Source organism: Eurosta solidaginis, chromosome 3, assembly GCF_040869045.1.
Source record: "Eurosta solidaginis isolate ZX-2024a chromosome 3, ASM4086904v1, whole genome shotgun sequence".
NCBI lineage: Eukaryota > Metazoa > Arthropoda > Insecta > Diptera > Tephritidae > Eurosta > Eurosta solidaginis.
The window spans coordinates 52,553,306-52,580,233 of NC_090321.1; the positions used below are offsets into that span (position 1 = coordinate 52,553,306).

At 33.5% G+C, this 26,928-nt stretch overlaps 1 protein-coding gene across 17 annotated transcripts in view; it reads right to left on the reverse strand.

The window, feature by feature from the left end:
* Positions 1 to 400: 400 nt before the first annotated feature.
* bbc (choline/ethanolaminephosphotransferase 1 bbc) overlaps positions 401 to 26,928 on the reverse strand; it is a 156,663-nt gene continuing 130,135 nt past the window's right edge. For 12 of the 17 annotated variants that reach the window (XM_067771720.1, XM_067771717.1, XM_067771716.1 and 9 more), the window contains 4 exons: positions 18,415 to 18,546; positions 7,485 to 7,643; positions 7,239 to 7,403; positions 401 to 4,168 (listed from right to left, as the gene is read on the reverse strand). In XM_067771720.1, coding sequence (XP_067627821.1) covers positions 3,938 to 4,168; positions 7,239 to 7,403; positions 7,485 to 7,643; positions 18,415 to 18,546 — 687 coding nt within the window. In that variant the 3' untranslated portion in view covers positions 401 to 3,937. Of the gene's footprint in view, positions 4,169 to 7,238; positions 7,404 to 7,484; positions 7,644 to 18,361; positions 18,547 to 26,928 lie in introns of those variants that run through there. The other 5 variants (XM_067771719.1, XM_067771723.1, XM_067771724.1 and 2 more) reach the window with 2 other exon arrangements.

Here is a 26,928-nt window from a genome sequence, read left to right on the forward strand (position 1 = left end):
TCAGATTCTCCATGTTCCGTGACTGTATCACTTTGCCTCTTCCACATCCCTCTTTAGCTATGTTTACTAATTACTCCTGGCTGCCTGCTCAATTGTTATGTGTAGAGGCGTTAAGTCAAGCAGCGCCTCTATTGCCGCCGTCGGGCATGTTCGCATCGCTCCCGTGATGGAGACACATGCCAAGCGTTGAAGCTTCGTGAGTGATTTTTATACGGTCACCATAGTTCTCCTTGATGCCCACGCAACTACTCCATACACTATGATAGGTCTCACTATCATGGTGTACATCCATCTTAGGATCTTCGGGCTGCATCCCCAGGATCTTCCTGCAATGCAGAATCAGCTAACAAAGACACCTGCCGAGAAGCGTGCAAATAACGCCAATAAAAAAATAAATCACTTAAATTTCATACACATAATGAAACAGATTTTTATTGCAAACGAAGAGACATACATTTTCCATTGATTTTCATTTTTTTGTTTAATTTATATGTTTGTAGCATATAATTTTAATACATCACAATACAATTTCATGTTTGAGTTTATAACCCAATTATTTATGTACATTTTATTTGGCCAGCATCTAAGAAACTAAAAGCATACTACATATATATTGTGCCAATTGGTTGTTGCGCAAAAAAAAATTTATATATAAAGAAAATAATTCAATAATAAAAAATTTTAATTGAAATTTAAATTTTCCAAACCATTAAACTTATATTAAAAATGAAGCAATATAAGCTCTATTTGAATACAAATTTTTTGTTTGTTTTGAACTAAGATTTTTTTCTGCAAAAAACTAATAAATATTTTTTTTTTAACAATAATTTATTTCAACATCCTTAAAACCAAAGTAGCTACAAGATTTTACAAGCACTCATTTGTATGCTAGTTCTTTTTTATTTTGTTTTAGGTAATTAGCGCCTACTCCTCAAAGCGTTTTTAATCATAACTAAACACCCACTTAAGCTTAATAAAAAAAAAAAATGTGAGAATGAACAGCGCCCTATTACAATTGTTTGGAATTACTATTGCAGTTAGCCTAATTTTCGAAACATATTTTATATCTGCAACAAAAGCGTAGTTGCGTAAAAGCAAAACTTGACTACCGAATCTAAAACATACTACATCACAAATGATTTAAGTTTGCTCAAGCCAACATCCAAGATTGTGAAAGTAATCTTCAATTTAGCCAGCGCTCGATCTCAAACATTGCTACAAAATGCTTTCTCTAAGCTGTTTATGACTGACACTATGAAATAATTTTGTTAAATTGTAGTGCTAGGTATATCAACCCCTCAATTTGGGAATCCGATGTAAATCCGAAGTATGTGAAAAATATGAGCATCAGATATATATGTATATGATCATAAAAGTCTTTGGTGACTCCGATATGCTGAAAATTATGAGCTATATGTATTAGACTGGGTCGATTTGTTAACCGATATCGCGCCATCGATAGGATTTGGGTTCAGGAAAAAAAGTTCCACTACGCATACCCAAAAAAATAATTTTCGAGCCTGCGAAAAATAATGGCAAAAGGGTAAATTTTTTCGGCCAAAACGCTCCCCAAAACCAACGTTTTTACAACAGTTTTTTGAAAAAATAAAATTTTTTTTTGGTTCTGGGGAGTGTTTTGGTCGAAAAATTTACCCTTTCGCCATTTTTTTCGCAGTCTCGAAAATTATTTTTTTTGGGTATGCGTAGTGGAACTTTTTTTTCCTGAGCCCAAATCCTATCGAAAAATCGATGGCGCGATATCGGTTAACTTTCGTCCATACAAATCGACCCAGGTTAATAGGTATGTCAAGAATGTTCAGCCAACAAAGTAGCTTTGGAACAAATATTCATATTATATATATTTTGAAAAAAAATGTTCTTTTATATTCAATTTGAATGTAATTATACCTTAAAAGGTGTCTTGCTGTTCCCGTATTAAATTGGCATGTACACTTCTACCTAATCATCTCCGTAATGAACGGCATTTTAACAATATATGTAAGTATTTCGAGCAAAGTTGCCTCCGAGGCATGCCCCGCATTAATGGATTGCTTCCGAAATTTCTGTTTTGCAACCAATATTGATATGTATATGTATATAAGTATTTCGAGCAAAGTTCCCTCCGGGGTATGCCCCACATTAATGGGTTGCTTCTGAAATTTCTGTTTTTCAACCAATATTGAGGATATGCTTCCCTATTTTTAATACCATGCGTTCGAAATCCACTCTGATCCAGCCAATATAGTCCCTTATATGAAGCACATATGTACATAAATGACTCCAAAGATTCATATTATAAGCGGTTTATGAGCCTATTAGGAGTCATATCGGACTCTTATTTAGACTCATATAATGTATGAAACTAAGCTCATAGTGATCGACCATCACAAGAAGGGAAACACATTATTTCCGTACTCATAAATGAGCTCATAATGAGCGTAAACGATCTGAATTTTAACTTCGATCCGAAGATTTATTCTCGCATCCCAACAAACACTGAAAACAAAAATCTCAAATGTTTGAGAAAAATATTGATTCTCAGTTTGCTATTCAACATTATTTATCATTTGAAACAAAATATTTTCTCCACTTTTTCTCAAACGTCGATCTTCAACTTGAGAATAATTTGAGACATACTTGAAAATTTTTTCTCTCAAATGTTTGAGAAAACATTAATTCTCAGTTTGATTAATAATGCTGAATATTAATCATTTGAAGCTAAATATTCTCTCAACTTTTTCTCAAACGCTGTTCTTCAACTTGAGAATGGTTTGGGATATACTTGCATTTCGTTCCATTCTGGTTGGAAACCATCGATATCATGGAATATTTTCGTTAATAATAATGAGAACACTTTTTGCGCTAATTTTTGAAGTACATATAAGTGTTCATGAAACCCAAAAATAAAATAAAACATAGTACAACATGCTTATTTTATATTAATGCTATCGATAGGTCGTCGATAGTGCCGTTGATAATTCGTCGATCTCTAATTTGCATACTTCAGCTGGAAATGCAAACAAGCGACTTTATTGAGTGAAGTTGGACATAAAGTTAAAAATAAGGAAGTATTTATACATTTTAATAATATAAGGTGATATTGTACTACATTATGCATAAATCTAAACGTGTTAAAAGTGAAGTGAGGCAAATAATAATTTTGCTTACCGAAAGTGGCACAACAGTGGATTCCATTCTCGTTTGAGAAAAATTTGAGAATCCAAAAATTCTCAATTTGAAAATAAAGAAAAATTCCATATTAAAAATGTGCCTTTTAGCTTGAGAATACTATCAACGGTTATTTGAAATGCATTTGAAAACTAACGTTTGAAATGTGAGAAATGGACTGAGTCTCAAATGTATATCAAATTGAGAATTGACAAAAATGTTTTTTTGGGATTGTGTCAATGTTTGAGATAAAGCGTAATTTGAGTTTGTTTGATCTTATACACAGGCTTTGCAAGCATATCAGTAGTTTTTTTGTTTACTTTTATACAATACCAATCAGTATAGATAGGACCATATAAAAACTAAAATTATAAAAAAAAAATGAAATGGAAATTATAAGCAAATGAATTATGTTTTATAATAAAAATTGTAACAACTTCACTTATCTATTTATATTTTAGCATTTTTTATGTTAAATTTTTTTATATTTATTTTAATTTATTATGCTAGCCTGATTTTCTTCTTCTCAGTTTGTGTTCAATATACATACATTTAACATTTTAATTTCTCTTCGCCTATATACATACATATATTAATTTGTATACTTACTATGTTGTGCATTCATTTAGCATTACATAGTTTTTGTTTTTTGTTGCATTTGTATATTGACACGGAACAATTTCTTAAAATTTCTATTTTTTTGTTGAATTGGTTTTTGTTTTTTTTGTTAATTCCTTGTTTACACATAAATAATAGCAAATATAAATTTCTAGTGTTGTTGTTGCTGCTTTTTGCTGACCTGCCGCGCCGCCGACTTCCGATGATGTGTACCACCATTTTTATCGTGCGTCAGTGCTGCCGTCGTCCCCGCAGCTGCGTTCATACTCAAACTGGTGGTGGGCGCATTTGTACCTTGACTAACGGTTTGTGGTGCATTCTTGCCAGTATATGATATTTTAAAGAGGCGAATGTGCAAATGGTTGCAAATTTCCAAGCAAACCTAAGTGAGGAAAATAGGAAAAGATTCTTGAATTGTAAACATATTTTAAAAATACATATTCAAATTATGTATTTGAGATTTTGCTACCAAGTTCTGTCGTTCACGGCTGTTCGTGTCTAGGCGTTTTTCATTTGTTTGCCTCTACAGACCAATAGATGATACTTCCGAAGTGGATAAGGACTCACTTTATAAGAAACTAAAAAGACGTACGAAGACTACCCCAGCGGGTTAGGTGGTTAGAATATACCCGCGGTACGTATGCCTGTCGTAAGAGGCGACTAAAATATCAGATTCAAGGGGTTGTGTAGCGCAACCTTTTCAGTTTGCCAGCGCAATATATAGCTTCACCAAACCCAATTGTCAACCTCACCTATCCGTGGCGAATTTCGTTTCACTAACAAACGAGGCTCTGGCGACCCCAAGCTCTTCATGGATGGCCTGAAGGTTTAATGTGGCCATATAAATCAACAACAACAACAACGTACGATGACTGTTCCCGCCATTATTAAAAATCTTGGCGACTTAAGCGCCAGAGTGGTCACGGAGCGCACTTTGCTCCTACACCGGAAGGATCTGCCTCGACGATATAATATCTTCCCAAAAGGTTGAGGTTGATTGACTTTATCATTTCAGGTTCCAGGGTAAAAAGATACACCAAGATTGATAAAGCATAGGTTTTCAGCGAGTACTGGAATACTTGTGGTACGATCAGTAATGCAATACTGTGTGCCGGAAAAAAGGACGCAGCCTATAGGGCCGATGTGGGCGCAACAAATCCCAGTGTGTGAGTAACGTGCGACTGTACGTGTGCTTGAGAAGCTTCAGATGATGACTGATGGGAATATCTACCGATAATTCTACCTATTCTTTTGTAGAAGCACTATTAAAAATACTTAGCTCTTATGGTGAAGAGTATTAATTCTGTTCTGAGTGGTCAAGGTAAAGTTCCGTAGACTCCGCCCAACAGCTCAGCATCCTCAGTGATCCATGCATGATGCAGCTTATCACGTCGGGGGCCAGACTCGAGAAACATACCCGATACGAGTACAAAATTTCTATCCCATTGATGTTGAGTTGGCGAAGTATGCTATTTCTAACGCAAGCGCTAATTATAATGAATCGCGGCGCCGACCCTAACTAGTTCACAATGTCGGCAGAGCATCATCTGCACAGTTTCTGTTAAGTACTGAGAAACCAGAGCATCCTAACAGACATCTGATTAAAGAGGCCCCGTCTCCCAGGGGCATGAGGAGTCATCTCCTCAAGCACTATGAAGAAATTCAGCGCATAAGGAAACTAGCAGTTTCAACACGATGTGGAAGGAACAGATGACACATATATTGGACGTTCACGTGGATGGATAGTGTTACGCCAACGACTGTCAGCCACTAAAATCGTATCTAAAGTACAAAGTCGGAACAAAATCCTCATGTCGCTTGCCGGCAGCCTTTGGGAAAAGATAAAAGAACTTGCTAACCGCGTAGCCAGTTTAGTCGCCTGGTCTTAAAAACATGTACTGAAAAAGGCTGCATGCCTGTCAAAATGCTACACTCAGAACTGCCACGGGATTTCTCCTTATGACCCCTGAACATCACCTAGATAGCGAGCTCATAGATGACGATTTGTGAGTGGGGCGAAGCACAGTTAACATAACAACAATAGCAGTTTAAACAGGGTTGGACCATAGGGATGTTGCTGTTAGAGATGGTTGGTGTCATGTGGATGTGCAGGGCAGGGTGTTTATCCTGGACAAGTAAGACTTTAATTTGTTACAGTATACAGAACGAAGCTGGGCCAGATGTCTTCCTTGGTATTCTGCTTTCATTTTCAGCAAGGGTCTATCTAGCAAAGGTGTGTACCGATTCTATGTGAATCAATCTATCTGAATCAAACGCCTACGTAGGCACATACCGGATCATCATAGTGCTTCGGGATGTTTCCTTACCTTTTTTGAAGGCGAGGATAAATCAAGCAGTTGCTTGCTGGAATGTACTGGTTTATGGCAATTTAACAAAAGGGCCTTGAAGGTAAGAGCGTTATCGAACGTCACCTCTAAGATCTTTGAGCAAATGACAGTCGGTAACGTAATGCCTGCGACGTTGTTGTTGTTTGATGTTGTAGCAGTGCTTCGCCCCATCCAATAGGTGCGAGCGATCACAAATTGCCATCAATATCCTCTAACGGGAGTCCGAGGAAACTTGCTGTTTCAACAGGGGTGGAAGGCGTTGAATCCACAATAGAGTTGAGGGGATGGTTAGTGTCATGTGGGGACATGTTACAAGCAGGACATATGTCTTGTATGTCGGTGTTGATTCTGGATAGATAAGAGTTTAACCTGTTACAGTATCCAGATCGAAGTTGACCTAGAGTGACTCGCGTTTCCCTAGGGAGTGTGCGTTGTTGTTGTAGCGATAAGGTTACTCCCCGCAGGCTTTGGAGTGTTATCGATGTGATGGTCCTTTGCCGACTACAGATCCGGTTCGCTCCGGTAACACAGCACCATTAAGGTACTAGCCCGACCATTTCGGGAACGATTAAACCTTCAGGCCACATTAAACCTTTAGGCCATCCCTCCCTCCCCACCCCCAAGTTCCATGAGGAGCTTGTGCATTCCACCCCACATGTTGCCCAAGTGGATACCGCCCTAACGTGAGTGTATAATATTTGTGTCATCAGTTCATTGAACGTCATAAACAGAGTAGCCGTGAACTTCGTCGGTCATAGTACAATGTCACGCGAGGTAAAGAAGTCGGAAAGACTGGGAGACAGCTATTTGTTTTAGAATCTAATTCGTCTATTGAAGGGCCTGGTCAAGTTGCGACTATCGTGCAGTCGTTGGCATAGGAAATTATAGTAACTCCTTCTGGTGGTGAAGGCAGCTTTGATATGTAGAAAGTAAACAGAAGTATAACCCAATTCAAAGAAATGTTCGCTCTATTATTGCGTGGTTGTCTTAAGCTTTCGACGGGTCGAATGCCACGATCACTGTCCTTTAGAGGGGACTTTGTTTGTTGAGCGCGTAGTTTCTGTGTTTGTTGTATGCACATAAAATATATGCTTTAATACTCACTTTTGAGCAATAGCGTAATAGATCTTGTATGGCCCAGATTAGTGTAAACCATAGTAACCAAATTTCCGGCACCACACAATTAAAATATTGATTGAAGAATAAGAAAGCTGGACCCAATTGTGACCAATCCAGATATTCCATTTCAGCTTTTGTCATATGTGCAATCTAAATTGTGAGAGTGAGAGAGAATAAAGTTATTTAAAGATATTCAGTGCGGGCGTAAAGAGATCTCATGTGTCTACTTACCACCAGCTTATTGGTGACTTTGGCAGCCACCATACCAAATGCCAATATATACAGCGATGAATGTTCAGTGAAAATATTTTGTGGCGACTTTTGAGCGATTATTAGAGCCGGTAAAATAACCATTGTCAGTGGTATGCTAGGCGATAAAACGCTGGTGCCCTTGATGGACGAGTACGATACGGCGGTTGAATTGAAAGGAGAAAAATTTGCATATTAGGCAAATGAAAAAAAAAAAAAACAAACGAACACAAGTTAAAAAGGTTTTGTGAAAAGGAAAAAGAAACCGAAAGTATGGCCTCGAATCTGCTGCGAGTGTAATACACAAGTCCACAATGCTTAAAATTGAAAATAATTTTTCACTGCAGATGGTGAGAATATACATAACTTCGTTTTGTTCTTTTTGCTAATAGCTTTGTTCATTATAAAAAAACTGCTGTCGGTATTCAAAAGGTATCATTTTTATATTTACTTTCGGGTTTTTGTTATTTATTTTATTGCATTTTTATATATAAATTGCAAGGTGTTACATTTTTTTAATTTACATCTTTTTTTTTAAGTTCAGCATTTTTTTTCGTTCAAACTTTGTTTTAAGTCACGGAACATTTTTACATTACAATAACTTTTACAAACTAATGGGCTTGAAATATTTTTCTTAAGTTGCAAAATTCTTCAACTTTGAAATTGTTGTTTAAATTTTAATTTTTTTAAGATTTGAAATTTTGTAATTTGTTTGTAAGTCTCGGCAAATTTTTCATATCTCGATACATTTTTTTTCGATTTTTTTAATTAGTTGAAATATTTTTTTCGCTAAGTTGATTTTTTTTTAAACAGAAAATTTTATTTTTAAGATTTGAAATTTTGTAAGTTCTATTTTTTGGTTTTTAAAGTAATCTGCACGTTTATCCTGGTCTTGAAATGTTGTTTACTTACAAAAAAATATTTATTTTGTTTTGATATTTTTATTTTAAAATTTACTTTTAAGATCGAACATTTTTTAAGTCATTTCACATTTTTAAAGTTCTTGTAGGGTAACCCGCTCACGTCTCAAATTTCATTATTATATTGTAAGTTTTTAATTATCAAAAATTTTAAATTTTCGGAGTCAACAAAAACATTTATCAAAATTAAAACTAATATTTTATAAAAAAAAATAGGAATTAAAAAATTTCTATAGCTATAATTATTTTTGCAGTGTCAGAACATTTTTAGCTAAAGGTTTTTGTTTGCAATTCAAAATAAACTTTTAAGTTTTTAAGTTTCAAAATATATATTTGGATTTTTTTTACATTTCAAAATTGAATTTTATGATCCGAAACTATTTAAGCTCTAAATTTTTTTAAAGCTCAGCTTTTTTCACAGTTGTATTTTTTTTTTCAAACACAATTTTTTTCTTCTGCATTTCATATTTATATTTTAAAAATTAAATCAGATTTGATTTTTTTCAGTTTTACATTATTTTTTAAAACTACACAATTTTTTTTTATTTCGATAGTTTTTCAAGTTTCGAGATTTGTTTGTTCTAAAACTTTTTTAATTGCTTTATTTCGACTTGTTGTTGGCATTCCAATTTCGAAAAGTTGTTTTTGGTTTCTTTTAATTTGGTTTTTTTTTAGTTGGGAAATTTTTTAAGTTTTAAAATTGACTTAAGATCCGACATTTTTGACGTTCTAAAATTTTGTCGAGCCCCAGAACATTGTTTTTTTTTTGGCAAAAACAAGCAAGCAAGAAAAACAAAAAAAAAAAAATAACAATAAATAAATAAACACGTACCAAAATTTCATAAATGTTTATACTAAATTTTCCGGACAGCTCTTTTTTGAATTTTAAATATATTTTTGGATTGTTTTTGGTATTTTCATTTCAAAATTGGTTTTTTAGATCTGAAATTTTTTAAAGCTATAATTTGTTTTTTAACTCAGAACGAATTTTTGTACACGTACGATGTTTTTTGATTTCAAAATTTTTTTAGTTTAAACATTTTTTATAGCGCGGAGCTATTTTTTAATTTTGAATTTGTTTTTTAATTTATGCTTAGTTATAATATTATCATTTTATATATATATTTTAAGCTTCAATATTTTTGAAAGTTTCGAAATTTTTTTAATTTTCAATTTTAATTTTCAATTTTATTTTTACATTTTAAAATTTTAAAAGTTCAAAATTTTTCATATTTCGATGTATTTTTTACGTTTCAAATTTTTTTGTTCTAATTTTTTTTTAAGGTGCGGTGCTTTTTTTAATTTTAAATTTATACTTAATTGTGAGATTATTATTTATATATATTTTTTAAGCTCCAGTATTTTTGGAAGTCTCGATTTTTTTTAGTTTCTAATTTGTTTAAAATTTAAAAACTTTTTTATATTTCGACTAGCAGACCCGACAGGCGGTATTCTGCTCTAGCTTTGGTCTATCTGCATAACTTTTAAGCAGTTTTTACCTCTTACTCTCCCTTCCCCTCTATCCCCCTTTCCTTATCCTTTTATTCACTCTTCCTTCTGCCTCTCTTTTTCTGCGTCTCTTTCTCCCTCTCCGTCTGATCCCTCACTTCTTTTCCGCTCCATCGATACCTATCTCTCTATCTTCGTCTAACTCTATCTCTTTCTCCTTCCCTCTTTTCTTTTATCTACAGTTTTTCTTACTGGGATGGAGAATTCGGTCCCTGCTCCATTTCCCGGGAAAAAAGTGTCGTAAAGGGCTACCTATATACCAAATTTCAGACAAATCGAACAATGAATTGAATTTGTTCGAATAGATCGGCCCCTGGTCCATTTCCCGGAAAAAAACTTCGCAGTAACGCTATCCAATCTCTCAAGTTGGATCAAACTGCACACGGTGTGGTGTTCAAATTTTATTAAAATCGGTTAAATAGTTTAGGAGTCCATCGTGGACAAACAACGTGACACGAATTTTATATAAATTAAGATGTGTTTTTAAGTTTCAAATTTTTTAAGGCGCGGAAATATTTTTTAATTAAAAATTTTTTTATTTATATCTAATTATAATATTATTATTTTATATATATTTTTTAAGGTTCAACATTTTTGAAAAGTTCGAAATTTTTTTTTTATTTGTAAATTTTTTTTACATTTCGATGTTTTTCTAAAGCTTACAGTTTTTTCAGTTTTAATTTTTTTTTTAAAGTGCGGTGCTTTTTTAAATTTTCAGTTTATACTTAACTGTAAGATTATTATTATAAACATAGTTTTTAAGCCCAATATTTTGGAAGTTTAAAATTTTTGTTTAGCTTCTAATTTGTTTTAAATTTAAAAACTTTTTTTACGACTTGGAATGTAATTTTTTTTTTATATTTCAATGTGTTTTGCAGTTTTTTAAGGCGGTGCAAAAAAAATAATAAAATTTTTTTTTGATTAGTTTATACCTAAATATAAAACTATTATTTGATATATATTTTTTTAAGCTTTAAAATTTTTGAAAGTTTCGAATTTTTTTTTTTTTTTACATTTTGAAGTTTCAAAAGTTGTACGTTTTTCCATATTTTGATGTTTTTTTTAGTTTCGAATTTTTTGAGTTCTAAAATTTATTTAAGGTGCGGTGTTTTTTTAATTTTCAGTTTATACTTAATTGTAAGATTATTATTTTAAATATAGTTTTTAAGCTCCAATGTTTTTTAATTTCTATTTTGTTTTCGAATTTAAAAATTATTTTTTGCGACTGGGAATGAAATATTTTTGTATTTCGATGTTTGTTTAAGTTTAGATTTTTTAGTTCTAAAATTTTTTTAATTTGCGGAGATCTTTTTTAATTTTTAATTTATTTTTTAATTTATACTTAAATAAAAGATTATTATGATATATATATATTTTTTGAAAGCATCGAAATTTTTGTTTTAAATTTCTATTTTTTATGTTTTTTGACATTTTGAAATTGGCTTTTAAGGTCTGAAATTTTTTTCCAAGTTTTAAGTTTAAAATTTTGTTTAGTTCCAAACTTTCGATAATCGGAGCTTTTTTATTTTGAATTTATTTGTTTTAAATTATACTTAATTATAAGATTATTATTTTACATAAATTTTTTAAACTCTAAAATTTTTTGAATGTATCAATTTTTTTATTTTTCAAATTTCTTTAAACTTGAAACTTTTTTTATATTTCGAAATTGAGATGTGAAAATTTTAAAGTGTTACATTTTTTTTAAGTCTCAGAAAGTGCTTTTTTAGTTTTAATTTTTTATTCTTAATATTAACATTTCAAAATTTACTTTTGAGATCCGAAATTTTCCTAAGTCCTACATCTTATTTCATATTTGTTTTTAAGCATCAAAGCCTCGAACCTTTTTACTTTTCAGTTACGAATTTTGTTTCAAGTTTAATGAGTGCTTTTTTTTTATAATGAGCGAAGTTCATTTTTATGCGAAAACCACCACTTGCAAATTCGTGCCATTCGAAAACAATAACTTACAATTTTTTTTATATAAAATTTCTATTTAAGAAAATTTGTAAGTGCCACTTTTCGTATGACACGTCAATTTTTAGCTTTTAATATTGTTTCACTAAATATATTTTTTTTGCATTTCTGGCAATTACACATTTCTGAAGCACTACGATTACAATAAATTTGTTTTTTTTTTTTTTTTTTTGGTGAAGAATGAGTGTTGAAAGAGAGATAAAAATATATGGCGTATCTAACAAAAAATGGGTTTAATAGACGTGAAAAAATGTATACGAAGGTGCAAAATAGTGCAGGGTGGCAATACGGATAGAAGCAAAGAGAAATACGATTGTAAGCAAAAAAAAAAAGGAGGCAAGCTTGCACCTCACAAGAATGTGATGTTAATTGAAAAATTTATAGAATACAATGTATAAAAACAGCATCTACTGGGTATGGAGCAGAATGCTGCAAATTATGCTGCGGATCTTACACAAAGTGATGACTTAAAGGGCCTATTAAACTTCCTTAACCCTAACGCCGTAGTCATAACCATATTTTTACTTATCCATATCAAATTGGCGTCAGTTATTGGTGCCTTAACCTAAAAATTGTGAAAACTTCATAAAAATGAAGAAAACGCAAACAATTACAAACATATACCACAAAACGAAGTATCTTAGCCAAAACGTATCCAAAACAATAAATAAAATCTACAAAAAGTTAATAAATTCTCCAACTCAAATATTTTTAGGTTATGGGATATAGATATGGCGAAAAATCAAAAACCAATTGGTTGGCTATGATATGGTTATGGCATTAGCGTTATGGTATGGCACCATTAATGGAGTACATACATTGATTTCCATAAGGTTGGTTCGATCAGCTGTTCTATCTGGTTATGGATAAGTCACCATTAATTGGCCCTTAAAACAGTCATAAGTAAATTCTATCTGTCACTGTAACTGACAATGAACAAACCCATGGTTCAACTTTATGGTTGGCTCATCTGTACAAAAACAAAATATGTTAGTTCAAATTGTCTAAATCTGCGTGTTGGTGTTGGTGCGAATGGTATGGAATGGAAACATAAAACTTTGTATGTTGTAAGAAAATGTTGCCAATGTGTTGGTTTCATTTTGAGTTTGCCATCTCCTTTTGAAAATCCCATCGACCATGCAATGAAATATATAAAATCAGCTGATGAGATAAGCCAACCATATAATTGAGCCATGGAACAAACCGTTGACTGAATGTACATAAACCGAATCATAACAAAAATAAATGATGGTTATTGAAAGGAAAAGGAAAAGATAGAAGGAAATACGGAGAACCCCTCGAACCCGAGTGGAAAGAGAAGACAAGAAGGGAGTTGGAGAAGGACAAGTAGCGAATGGGAATAGAGGGAAAGGAAATATATTGATTAGGGTACCCTACGAGAACTCTGTGAAAAAGGCGCAATGTGAATGTAATATAAGTTTAACGTTAATTTAAAATAAATATTTATACAATTTTGTTTGCAGCATTCTACCTAGCTTACAAACACCCTTTAAGATATTTAAAACATTAATACATAAAGTCATGTTCATTAGTGCATATATGTATGTATGTATAAACAATTACAATTTTCGAGAATATGTCAACAATTAATCATGCAAAAAGATTGCATTCTAAGTTCACAACAAAGATTTCATAGAGAATTCTTCAAATTAAAAGATTAATATTCGTAGTTTAAAAAGAAAACATTTAAAAATTTAATTTTAAATAAAATTCTTCAAATTACAAAATTAATATACGTATTTAAGAGAGGTAAAATTGAAAAGCCAAATCACAAAAATAAAGAATTAATTATTACAATGGCAGATTTCGTCTTGCTTAAAAAAAAAAAAAAAGTAGGAAACTAATGAAAATGTTAGTATTCGGCGGAAAAATAAAAAAATAATGGCACAGAAAAAAAAAGTATGCAAAACTTCATGTCAGCCAATTTATTAGTTAATACAAGAAAAAAAGTCACCAACACCTAAAGCAATGAAATATGTGTATGTATGTATATGCAAAGTGGGATTAAGCGTTCAGAATAAAAATAGATATGCAATAATATTAAAAAAAATAAACTTTTAAAAAATACTACTGAAAACACTAATCAAATATGGACTGTTATAACTCACTCAGAGAGAGATGGAGGACTGCTGTCAATTATTTAAGAAATTGAGATCTACGCTAAATATATTTGGTAATTGGAAAAATACAATAAAAAGGCATCTAAAAAATTTCGAAAGCTTTTTACAATAGATTTCGAAAAATTCTATGCTCCAAAAAGCTTTGAACTTTTAAAACTTACTTGCATACACTTTTTTTGTTCACAAGAACAGTTTCACGCAAGATTTTATAAATGTATGGCCACGAAAAGCTTTGAAATTCACTACTTTCAAAAAAAAAATGGATGTTTTGAATCACGAAAATCTGTTAAAGGTTCGGGCTTTAATTGAGATCTACGGTAATTAAATCGGTAGAATCCAAAGAAGTTAGAGTCCAAAAGATATCGGAAAAGTCCATCTATTAATACACTTTTTTTATTCCAGGTTATGATTTACCGCATATTTTCTAAAAACATAACCTCAATTTATTAATTCCAAAAAACTGTACGTTTCGAATCTGAAAAAGATTCGAGCTTTAAATGATGCGAAGATATGAGTTTCAAATGCGACCTATGCTAAGAATATTAAAAATCGGTAGAATCCAATACTCCGAATTTTTCTGATTTTAACACATTTTCTTTTTATTCAAAACAATAATTTCACGTAAACTAAATTGGCTTCGAAAAACTTTTTTTTTCATTTGAATCTGCAAAAGCTTCGAGCTATAATTTGGATCTAAGCTAAATATACTAAAACCGGTAGAATGCAAAGAAATTAAGAGGCCGAAAGATTTCAAAAAGTTTTTATACTGAAAATTAATACTCCGAAAAACTTCGAATTCTTTAAACCCGCTATTAATAAATTTTTTTATTCAAAACCATAATTGCACGCAATTTTTTAAAAACATATGTAACTTCGAAAATTAACTGAATACATTTACAGATATGTATTCAAAAAAAATTCAATGCTCCGAAAAACTCCGAATTTTTAACCCCAAAGTTTTCTATAAGTATGGCCTCGAAAAGCTTTGAAGTTCACTACTTTCGAAAAACTAGATGCTTGAATCAAGAAAATCTGTAAAAGTTTGAGCTTCAATTCATACAAAGGATGAGCTTTTCGTAATAATTAAAAGAAAAATTAAGAGCTCAAAGGTTTCGAAAACTTTTTGTTCGGCAAAATCTAAACTGCGAAAAGCTCCGAATTTTCGAAACCTCTATTAATACAACCTTTTTATTCAAAACAAAAATTTCACGTAAAATTTTTGAAAACTATGGCATAGAATAGCTTTGAAATTCACTTCTTTCGAAAAGCCGGATGTTTCGAATCGAGAAAATCTGTAAAAGGTTCAAGCTTTAATTGATGCAAATGTTCGGGCTTTAATTGAGATCTTCCTAAATATATTAAAATCGTTAAGAGTCCAAGAGATTTAGAAAACTTTTTGTATGGCAAAATTAAATTTCAAATTTTCGAAACCAAACAAAACAAAACAAACTCTTTTATTCAAAACTATAATTGCATTTTCTAAAAAAAGGCTTGGAAAAGCTTTAAAGTAAACTGATTTCGAAAAACTGGATATTTCGAATGGCCAAAATGTTTAAAATTTTCTAAAAAATATGACTTCGAAAAGCTTTAAAATTAACTGATTTCGAAAAATTTGATGTTGTCAATCAAGAAAATCTGAAAAAGGGTAGAAATTGATATCAATTTCAGTTTAAAGCTGATTCTTATACTGTGATTAGAAATCTATCGCAACAGAACTATGTAGTATGTTAAAAATCGTAAGAATGCAAAAAAAAAAAGAATCGAAAACTTTTTGTACGACAGATTTCGAAAAAACTCAATAATCCGACACACTCCGAAAACTGATTTTTTTTATACAAAACTACAATTTTACGTACAATTTAAAAATATAAGACTCTGAAAACTAAATTTCGGAAAATTTATATTTTTATTCTAGAAAATATTTAAAAAGTTCAAGTTTTAATTGATGAAAATTATAGTTTAGAGTTGATTTTTATATCGTGAATATAAAATCGAACGCATTGGAACTAGACGCTAATAATCAAACTTTTCCCAACACAAAAATGTTGAAAAACCTTGAGGTTGCTAAAAATCTTAACTTTAAGCATTGGTTGACTAAGATTTGACTTTAACCCTAACTCTCTCTGAGGAGTAAATATCGAAAAAAAGTTTAAGTAACGAAACTAATGACGAGAAGAATAAGGAAAGCGGAAAATAATATTTACACTGAAAGTCATTAAAACAGAAAAAAAATTTTGATATTATTGGTTAAGTGGAAGTTATAAAAATATGTCGGTTGTAAGTTCGAAAATACTAGTTTCTACGGTTTTCGAAGTAAGCGCCAAAAACATACGTTTTTCAAGTTCGAATTTGGAACCTATCCAAAGAGTTGTTTAAAAACGGCCTTTCATAGAATTCGGTTGTAGAACGACCCATTTCAAAATTTTTTTTCATGAAAGTCCATCTCACGTGAAAATATATTAAATAATCAAAAGTTTTCTGAGATTTTAAAGTAAAAAGTTCCAATTTCTAACTACGGAAGCCCATACCTATGTATTCAACTCTATCTCCGAAAAGCAGAGAAATTACTTTTTTGATTAAGGCCCGGGTTTTCAGTACAAGTTCAACTCAGTTTGTCAGTTAAACTACGCTAAAACTTATTCTGCAGTTTTTCAGTCCACTTTAACTGAAGTTTAAGCTGAGCTTAAGCAGCCGATCTGGCATAGTTAAACTCTAGTTAACCTATAGGCGTTCGTTCGAAATGGCGTCGAATATACCCAACAAGCATTTGGGCTTGAGTACCATTAGAGCTCATGTTGATAACTAGGCATACTTCTAAAATCTCAAGAGTTGTTTCGAAACAGTGGCTCTACTCGAGAATCATGGCGTACTCAGCAAAAGTGAGTATTTTTTATAAAGCAAAAAATGTTATTACTTAAGTTGAAAAAATTTAATTCCCAACTTGTAGTTCTCTAACTGGACTCAAATGTAAGATTCCATATTAAAGTGTTTTCACGAAACTAAAATGAAATATATATAATTTAAAAAATAAATAAATGTGAGGCGCGATAACCTCCGAAGAGATTATAGGCCGGGCTTCTCTTCCAATTTGCGTCGTGCTCGTTTTAATTTTTCCTAAAACATGGCGGGACGGGACCTACTTGTTTTATTCCGAATCCCAACAACATCTGCAAGGCAGATGAGTTTTCACTGCGAGCTTTTGATGGCAGAAATACACTCGAAGTGCTTGCCTATCACTGCCGAGAGGCGACCCCGCTCAGAAAAATGCTCTACTAATTGAAAAGCCTTGTTTCTAGAACTTTGACGTTGCCTTGCCCGGGTCGTGAACCCAGGATCTTCGGCGTGGTAGACGAATCACGCTACCATCACACCACGGCGGCCACCTATGTAATTTATTTTTGGTTAATTATGCTTCATTGCTGCTATCAACCAGGTGTTTCTTTCTCACAATAAACAGCTGTTAGTTTTGGTGGTACCACCTTGGAAATTTTTTTCAACTCTACTTTAACTCGATATGTAATTTAGCATATCAACTGTAGAAATGTGTTGAATATTCATTTGAGAACTGTACATTTCTCAACATCTCTCGAAATTAGAATAATAATTGGAAAATATTAATGACGTTGGAGATCAACTCGAAAACTTTTAATTTTACAAAATTTCGCAAAGGTTGGATAGTAATTGGAGAATGAAGTTGAATATCAACTCGAGAAGAACCTGGTTTAAGAATAATTAAATAATGATGTTGGATATCACTTCCGGAACTAGATATATATTTCGCTGGAGAACGTTTTTTCATGTTTGTTGGGTAAATAAAATCCAGCTGTTGCCATATCTACAAATTATCTAGATAATAAAAAAACCAATGTTGCCGCACAAAAAAGCATACCCAAAGGCGGCCTTAAACTGTGACCGAAAAACTGCTCAGCAGTTTAACTGGAGTTTTAAATTGCCTAGAGTTTAAGCAAACTTAGTTTAAACTTAGCTTAACGAACTACTGAAAAACCAAACCTAAGAGTCAATCTCTGCAACAAAGCGATTTTGCTGCGTAGTGTTATGAATACTAAGGTAGGGCAACTCTAAACTATTTTCAAAGATCTAACCAAATTTTTAAATAAGTTTTGAATCGAACGTTCCGAACTGACAGCCGATATAGTTATATTTCCAATTAATCGTAGATAATATTGCAATAAAGATGACTTATGAAAATAATATTTACATAACTATGAGTAGCAAATGATTCGTTTCATATTCAATGAAGGAAGTATAACTAAACTAAACCTTTTTTATATAAGAAATATACTTTTCATACGAGCGCTAACAGTAGTTTAGGTTTGAAAAAACTTTTTTTGGCACTAAGCTTACAGCAACGGATGATCCATTTTTTCCGCATCCTTCCGTCATAATCACACCCGCATAACGACAAATAATTAAAATGTAAATGATGAATATAAAATAAAGTGATAACACACGCGCTTCACAGCCAAATATGGGCAGCTGTTTGTTTTGATGAATTTGTAGTAAATTCAACAATTGGTTGTTGGTTGCGTAGGTGGTAGTAGTAGAAGTGGTGGTGGTGGTTGGTGATGATGTATAAACGAGTTGTTTTTGTGGATAGTAGTTGAAGGAGTAGACACATTTTATTAAAAAAAAAAGTAAAAATTTTTTAATACGATTATTTTGTTAAAATGCAAAAATTATAAATATTATATATGTAGGTATTTTTGTATTTATATGCAAAATTGTAAAATTAAAAAGGTCTGAAATTGTGTAACAAGCTTTGAAGTTTCTTTTTTTTTTTTTAAATTTATAAAAATAAATGAAATATTTGTAAAAAAAATATATAAATAGAATCTTTGATTGCTTTAATTGAATTAAAGCGTTTAAAACTTAAACTTAGAAATAAAAAAAAACTTAAAAATTATTATTATTGTTAATATAGATTTTTTAACCATAATAATTATCTAAACAAAAACTCGACTATTAGTTCTCAATTAACAAATCTCTACATCCAAAAGTTATTAATCATATGCTTAAATTTGCATTAAAAGATCTAACCAACATAAGAACTTTACCCAGCAAACATTCGAAGTCAAAAAGTGTCTTAATAATAGTGTTTTTTTTTACACTCGTATACGTTTCGTTTGCGCGTGAAAAAAACGCCTATCCTCGCTTAGATAATGCTTAGGAGACCCATCTAGCGGCAGTGGTTAAACAACTAGCTACAGCTACAGGGTGTACCGAAAAGCGGAGACACAACCCTCTGTTATATTTCTGTGTATAACATATCGCTGAATCAGTTGTGATAGATAGTGGACGCGCATAGAATACATGGAATTAGTGCAGAGGGTGAAACATGGACACATATTTCAGTTACATCTGAGTATAATGCGCATTGAAATTTAGTTGTACTAATTTTACGCGTAGCAATTTCAGAGGTGTATTTAAAGATTGTCGCTTAGCAGTCCATATAAAGTTTAAGCGTAAACGTATATGGGCGTGAAAAAAACACAGCTAATATATAGTTTAAAACAAATAAAAAAACACGCAAATATGGCGCCGTTTTAGTATCTACAATCCACTTAGCGCATAGGTTCGTGTCTTCGCTATTAAGCAAAACTCGTTTTGTAGCGAGTTATTCAACCATTGGCGCGAGTCTTCAACAATTACCGCTAGATGGGTCTAACTCTCCTTTGCGCGCCCAGCATAGAGAGTTACAAACAAGCATACGTACAAGTGAAGCTAATATAAGCATGTTAAAAAGACACTTAAATCGGAGCACTTAGACTTATTATGAGCTCATTTAAAAGCCCGAAATGAGTATTATGTTTCCTTTCTTACGATGGTCGTCTGGTATGAGCCTCATTTCATACATTTTGTGAGCCTAAATAGGAGTCCGATCAGGCTCCTCAATGCGCTCATAAATAGCTCTTAATTTACTTCTTATATTACCCTACGGAGTCATTTATATAAGCGATTAGAATTGCCCCGTTTTTTTTACGTTAGTCATTATATGTGGGCTGGCATATTGGGACAATTTTTGGAAAGTATAATATTTGGAATGGAACCCCTTAGAGGTGGTTCGAGGACAGACGAAAGCTCGACACACCAACCGGGGTTTGCCGCAATCGCAAAAAGTCCAAAATACTTACATAATAGTAGATAGTATGCGGATAATTAAGAAATGATTAGACGAATCGGACATGAGAGAAAAAGCGCTCATACCAATTTACAATCCAGCAAACATTCGGAGTTATAAAGGTATCAAAAAGGAATCCCAAATCGGAACGTTTAAGCTCAATATGAGGCCTTTAAGGAGACTGAAATGAATGTATTTCCCTTCTTGGGCTGTTCGTTCGATATGAACCTTTCATATATCGTATGAGCTTAATTAAGAGTCATATATGACATCAATTGGACTCATAAACAGCTTATTTTCGGCACTTATTGTGCTTCGAAATTACTTCTCTGTGAAGGTTTTCATTGTCATTTATGACTTTCACAAACCCAATTTTATGTTTTTTTGTTTTTAATTGACAACTTTTGGTCATTGAAATGGGGGAATTAAACTAGGGAAAACATTTTTCTCCACAACCATTTCAAAGCGAGACCCTGGCACTAATGAAACGTATGTAGGGCATACTTATTAAGGCGATTAGGCGTCGAAAATCGATTGGAAGATAGATTTAAAAAAAGCGCGATAGCCTCCGAAGAGATTTAAGGCCGAGCTTCTCTTCCAATTTGCGCCGTGCTCCTTTTTTTTAATTTTTTCTACAAATTGGCGGGACGGGAACTACTTGTTTTATGTCGACTCCGAACGGCATCTGCAAGGCAGATGAGTTTTCACTAAGAGCTTTTCATGGCAGAACTACACTCGGAGTTCTTTGCAAACACTGCCGAGGGCGAACCCGCTTAAACAAAATTTCTTCTAATTGAAAAAACTTGTTTCTAAAATTTTGAAGTTGCTTTGCTCGGGGCGTGAACCCAGGATCTTCGGTGTGGTAGGCGGAGCACGCTACCATCATACCACGGCGGCCGCCGCTCTCACATTTTTAAGATGTAATGAGGGAGATGGTCAGCAACAACAAATCGACTTCTAAGTGGAATATAACCCTATCTCGGCTGCTGTTTCGACAACGCCATGTCTGAAAAAACGCTAGAATAACAATAACGCCATATTCCATATTTTTTTTTTAAACGCCAATCCCATAATTCGGTTGAAGAACGCCCTATCTGAGACTTTGTTACAAAAACGGCCTATCTGGGCTCAAACTCAATATATTTTGACATTGGTTGTGGCATTTATGAAAAAAAATGTTGAGATAGGTCGTTCTTCAACCAAACTCGTTTTTGAAACAAGTTCTGAAATAGGGCGTTATTCAAACGTTCTCTAAGATAGGGCGTTCTCGAACCGACAGTCACTCCGCAGTCGAAATGGAATAACATCCATGCGATGTTAACCACGAACAGAAATAAAGTTATAAGCAATAAAATAAGTGTATTTGCTCCAATCTTGCTTTGTTTAATATAAACTTTCGGCTCAAAATTTTCATCATATAAGCGACATAAAATCATATGAATGTTTGAGACTCATAATATTTTTCACATATTTCGGACTCATATCGGATTCTTAAATTATAAGCGCTCCGAGAATGTTTGCGGGGTATATAATAAAAGTTGGCAAAGCAATAAAATATGTATGTAAGCAATTTAACCTTTATATGCCTATGAAATTTCAAAATCTAAGCAATATTGCGTAACTAACTACGCGAACTTTAATGTAAAGGGGTGAAAGCTTTGACTTATTTGAATGATGTTAGATAAAGATGAGGTCTTATATTCTGACTGTACTAAACTCAAGTCTAAATAACTTTTATGGGCTGATGAAGGAAAATTGTACATAAAATCTTTATGACGACGAAACAAATCGTGTGAGCGATTATAGCCCTATATGGTGAAAGGGCAATCAACATGTTCATAAATATCTTTATATAGTACGAGCCTGATCCTTGCGCATCTTGCGCAACCAATATAAAAGTTTCTTATCAAATATCAACAGAAATCAGCTGTTTTATTCACTCACAGCTTGCGCTGCCTTCTAGCGTATAATAGCAACTGCCGCCAATCAATTAAAGCTTACAGCTGCGCTGCTTTCTAGCGTACAATAGCAACTGCTGGTAATGCAGTGCAAATATTCACAATAGTGCCATAGCACAAATAGATTTCTTTGTGTGCTCACAATCGCTTATTTTTAACAAATTATTTTAATAAAATATAGCCAAACAAGAGCACTACGCCCAAAATCGCCAAAAGCTCGCTAATAGCTCGAATATCCACCTTTACAATCAAAACTTTATTTATAGATTCGGATTCCAAATAAGAGCGAAAAAGGGACCCGTACATAAAAACAGCAATTAGAAATAATATATATGATTATAGGAAAATGCTCCGAAACTATTATTTATTTCGACATGCTAACCTTACCACCTCACTAGTCAACATATTAATCAACTCCGTTCTTAAATGTCACAAAAAAACTTGTTTTCATCTTCTTCGAAAACATTCCGAAAATGTATTTACAGATATGTATGTTTAGAAATCACAATTGGTTTATACGTCTTTAACGATTTTTCGATGCTTTTTATAAAAACGTTCGAAAATGCCGATATCTAGTTTGTTGTAATTCAATTACAATTCGAATAATTTTTAAAAGCAAATCAAATCAAAGGTGCAAATTGTTTTAAATTTATCCAAAAATACGCCAAATACACTTTAGAATATGTTTAAATAATCTTTGAAATTATTATACGGCTTAAAAACACCTTCGAGCTAAGCTGGAGCTTGATTCTCCCAAAAAGTTTTAAAAAATTTAGCTGAATTTTTTTCTGAAAATATTCAACTACTGCTGAAAAAAGTTTGACTACAAAAAAATTTAGCTAAAAATGTATATTTAAGTAATCTTTGGAATAATTGCAGTTCTCGAAGCGAATACACAGAATTTTCGGTTAAAATGCGGTTTTACAACTTCACCGAGTTGCAGGCACTTAAACCATTTTAGATGCATCTTTTTAAAAGAAGAAAAGTTAGAAAAATGTAAAACTTTTCGAGTTATACTATTGTCAATATATTTGTTAGAATGAAAAACAGATATAAACAACATTTTCATTTTCTCTGAATTTACTCCGAAAACAACATCTATATAATACATAAAAAAAAGTTACAAAATTGGGTCAGGCGAACGCATTGTACAGTTGATGGGTATTTAGTATAATAAAAATCTGCACTTTCAATTACTTTCTAGTACTCCGAAAATATTCCGAAATTAAATCGTGGCATAATTGTTTTACTTAATTAAGCAGTAAAAAAAAACTTTAACAAGTAACTTATTTTGAATCCGGAAATTTATAAATATTTTAGAGTATACAGAAAACCTGAATTTGAACCCTCCGAACTAAATCTGAGTATACTCCGAAAGAAAAAAAGATTCCCAAATTATTAAATAAATTATAAATTGCTTCAAATAATTGTTTTCAGACATTTTAAAGCAATGAAGGCAATCCCCGATTAATTCATACAAATAGACAACATTGGTTAATTCTTTGTAGTTCTATAAATAGAACAAAAGCAAGAATACCAGTTTCGTTGAAACCGCCAACAAAAAGCATAACTTTAACACATGATTACATACAAAGTATGTACTGTGCAAAAGAATAAAATATGCTAGCAAGGCAATTGGGATAAAGTTTACAATAACTAAGGCATGACGTCGCTGAATGAGTTTGTAACACTTGAACCATCATAGGAGTGCGGGTTCAAACTCCCCTCCCGGGAAAAACGGCTTTGAAGAGATTTACAAGGTATAATCAAAACAGCAAGTTGCCCTGTCCGTCCTGACGTCTTGTTGTTTAAATATTTCCCCAAACTATTAAATAAAAAAAAGAAAGTTTTAAAAGCAAGTGATAAAAGTTTTGGTAGCACTAAAATTATCACTTCGGTATTGTAATATAATCAGATTGACGTTCGTAGGAAACAAACCTGAATCCAAGAAAAAGTATTTTGCAATTATTTCGAACATGTAACATCTGAAACAAGTGTTCGAAGTTTCAGTTCATTGCTCCCAATTGCCGGGCCTGCGCTTGCCAGGCTAAGGCTCCAGCTATTGGGAGTGATACAGCTGTCCGATCTAGAAGCAGCAAGTGGCTTAAGTCCTAGGAAGCTTCTAGTATTTGCAAAGAGGACGGAGTTATAACATAGGTCCTGGTTTTTGATAGGGGTTTTCAGTTTGGTCGTTAAAACAAGCTTCTGGTAACACTACGGACTCATTCAGTCTATGTGAGGTCCTCATGGAACGGCTAGTTCAACCTAACCTAGCCTCCCAATTGCCGATTGGTTGCATTACCTACATGCGTTGCAAGAATTCTACTCCCCCTAGCCGAAATGTATATTACTTTCAATTCTGATATTTCAATTTTGGATTCCATAACCCCGAATCAGTCAAAGAGGTTTTTAAAAAAAAATTACTTATGTAATTGCATTTTAAAGCTTCGGATGCTACTCCGAAAATTTTTAAGTCTCTAAACTTATATTAATTGCTCCGAAAACCTGAGATACATACATTTATTAAAACCCGATTAAATAATAAAACGTTCCGAGTTATGTTTATGTAATTTAATAAAAGTAATTGAATTTGACATTTATGTTTAAAGAAAGAATAGAAAATAGAAATTCATATGCCGATTGTCGTGAGCTTATGCACGCTCGCACGTCTGCACTCTTCGAATGTTCACCCGTAACTAACTGTCTTTGACAGCTCGGCCTTTCCTGACATTCGTCCTCCTAGGACGTCTCATCCTCGGTACTTTCGTTTGCTTCATTATAGTCGCCTTCGAGATCTGGACTTAAACGGCACCATGGTTTCATATGGTCGCTGGAGACTACATTACAGTATCTTCGTTGTGAACGTGGTGCGTCGGGTAGATCTTCCACAACGTATCGATCATGAACCAGCTGTTTTGTGACAATATAAGGCCCCTTGAATTTCGGATCGAGTTTGTGTGTGTCACCTGTTGCGGTTGGTACATGGTCAATAACGACCAATTGTCCTTCGTTGTATACTGGTGGACTCTGATGCTTTTGGTCGTATCTTTGCTTCCATTTTTGCCTCTCGTTGCTGATATTCTGTATGGCGTTCTGTAGCTTCTCCTGTTTGTCGTCGTCATCTGACATGGATATTTCGTCGCTTAGTGCTTGTATTAGTCGATTATCGCTGACGCATCGTAAATCGAAATTGAACACAAGTTCGTTGGGACTTATCTTTGTTGTGCTATTGTTTTGCGAGTTAATGCACCACTGGATGTTGGAAAGGGTGCTGTCCCAATCTTTGGTGGTCTTTGTTGAGCATCGAATTGCTGATAATACGGTGCGGTTGACGCGCTCTGCCTGGCCGTTTGCTCGGGGCGTTCGTACAGCTGTTTTGACGTGCTGAATCCCAAAGCGTGTCATAAAGGATTCGAATTCCTTTGATGTAAAGGCAGTTCCTCGGTCAGTGGTAATCCGTAAAGGCTGCCCGAAAATTGCCATAACTTCTTGCAGCATTGATAGGACTGGTGTCGTCTTTGTGTTACGTACCGCTTTCAATATCGTGTATTTGGTGAAACCACAAATTAAAACAATGACGTATTGGTTTCCTCGTTTGCTTTTGGTGAACGGTCCGAGATGATCCATATACATTGCTCGAAATGGAATTGGTAGAACTTCGGTGAGATGCATTTGACTTTCCAGCTTGCCTCCTTTAATCTTATTTAAACAGCATTCGGGACAAGCTGCGATATAAGACTTTACGTATCGCCTCATTTGCCTAAACCAAAAATACTTTTGCAGACGTTGTAATGTTTTCTCGACTCCAAAGTGGCCAGCGTCGTCATGTCAAGATTTGGTGACACGCCACCTGATAGCCTGAGGAATAACTAGTCGTCGCTCATCTTGGACAATTCGATATAATCGACCGTTGTGAATGATGAAATCATCCCGGAACTGAGATGCTCCATCGCCGTTTGTTTTCAAAGCTGTAACAATTGTTTTCACATGTTCATCCTGCATCTGCATTGTATAAATCCAGTCGTCGCTGTTTTCACTGGTTATAGCTAGAACTCTTTCAGCTACAGTCTCCGGCTCAGATGGAGGTAGGGTAGGCGAACGGCTTGAGCAGTCGACGTGCTGCATCTTCGAGCCTTGACGATGCCTACACTCAAATTCATATTCTTGTAGGCGTAGCCACCATCTGGCTATACGTGGTGGTAATTTCGACGTTGCTTTTGTTGTCACGATCGCATTGCATTCCGTAACTACGGTGAACTTCGTGCCTAATAGATACATTCGGAATCGGTCTAGTGTTTCCACTATGGCTAGGACTTCTAATTCATGGCTTGCATAGCGTGACTCTGCATCATTGCACTGACGGCTATAAAACGACACTGGTTTAAGACCATCAGCTTCCTCCTGCAGCAATATGCCTGACAAACCAAGGTGGCTGGCGTCCGTATGCACCTCATGTGATTTACTTGGATCGTACAAGACTAGTACTGGCTTAGACGTGATTGCTTGCTTTAGCTGGTCAAACGCTCTGTCTTGTTCCTCTGACCAAATGAAGACTGCGTCTTTCTTTAACAGCTTTGTTAGTGGTGCTGCGATGTGGCTATGCTTCTCTACAAACTTTCTGAAGAATCCGGTCAGTCCCAGAAACTGACGTACTTCTACGACATTCGATGGTTTGGGAAAATCGCTGATGCATTTCGTCTTGCCATCACCTGGACTTATGCCGGTGTCACCTACATTGTGACCTAGAAATTTGACGGTCTCGCAAAGGAAGTTACATTTGGA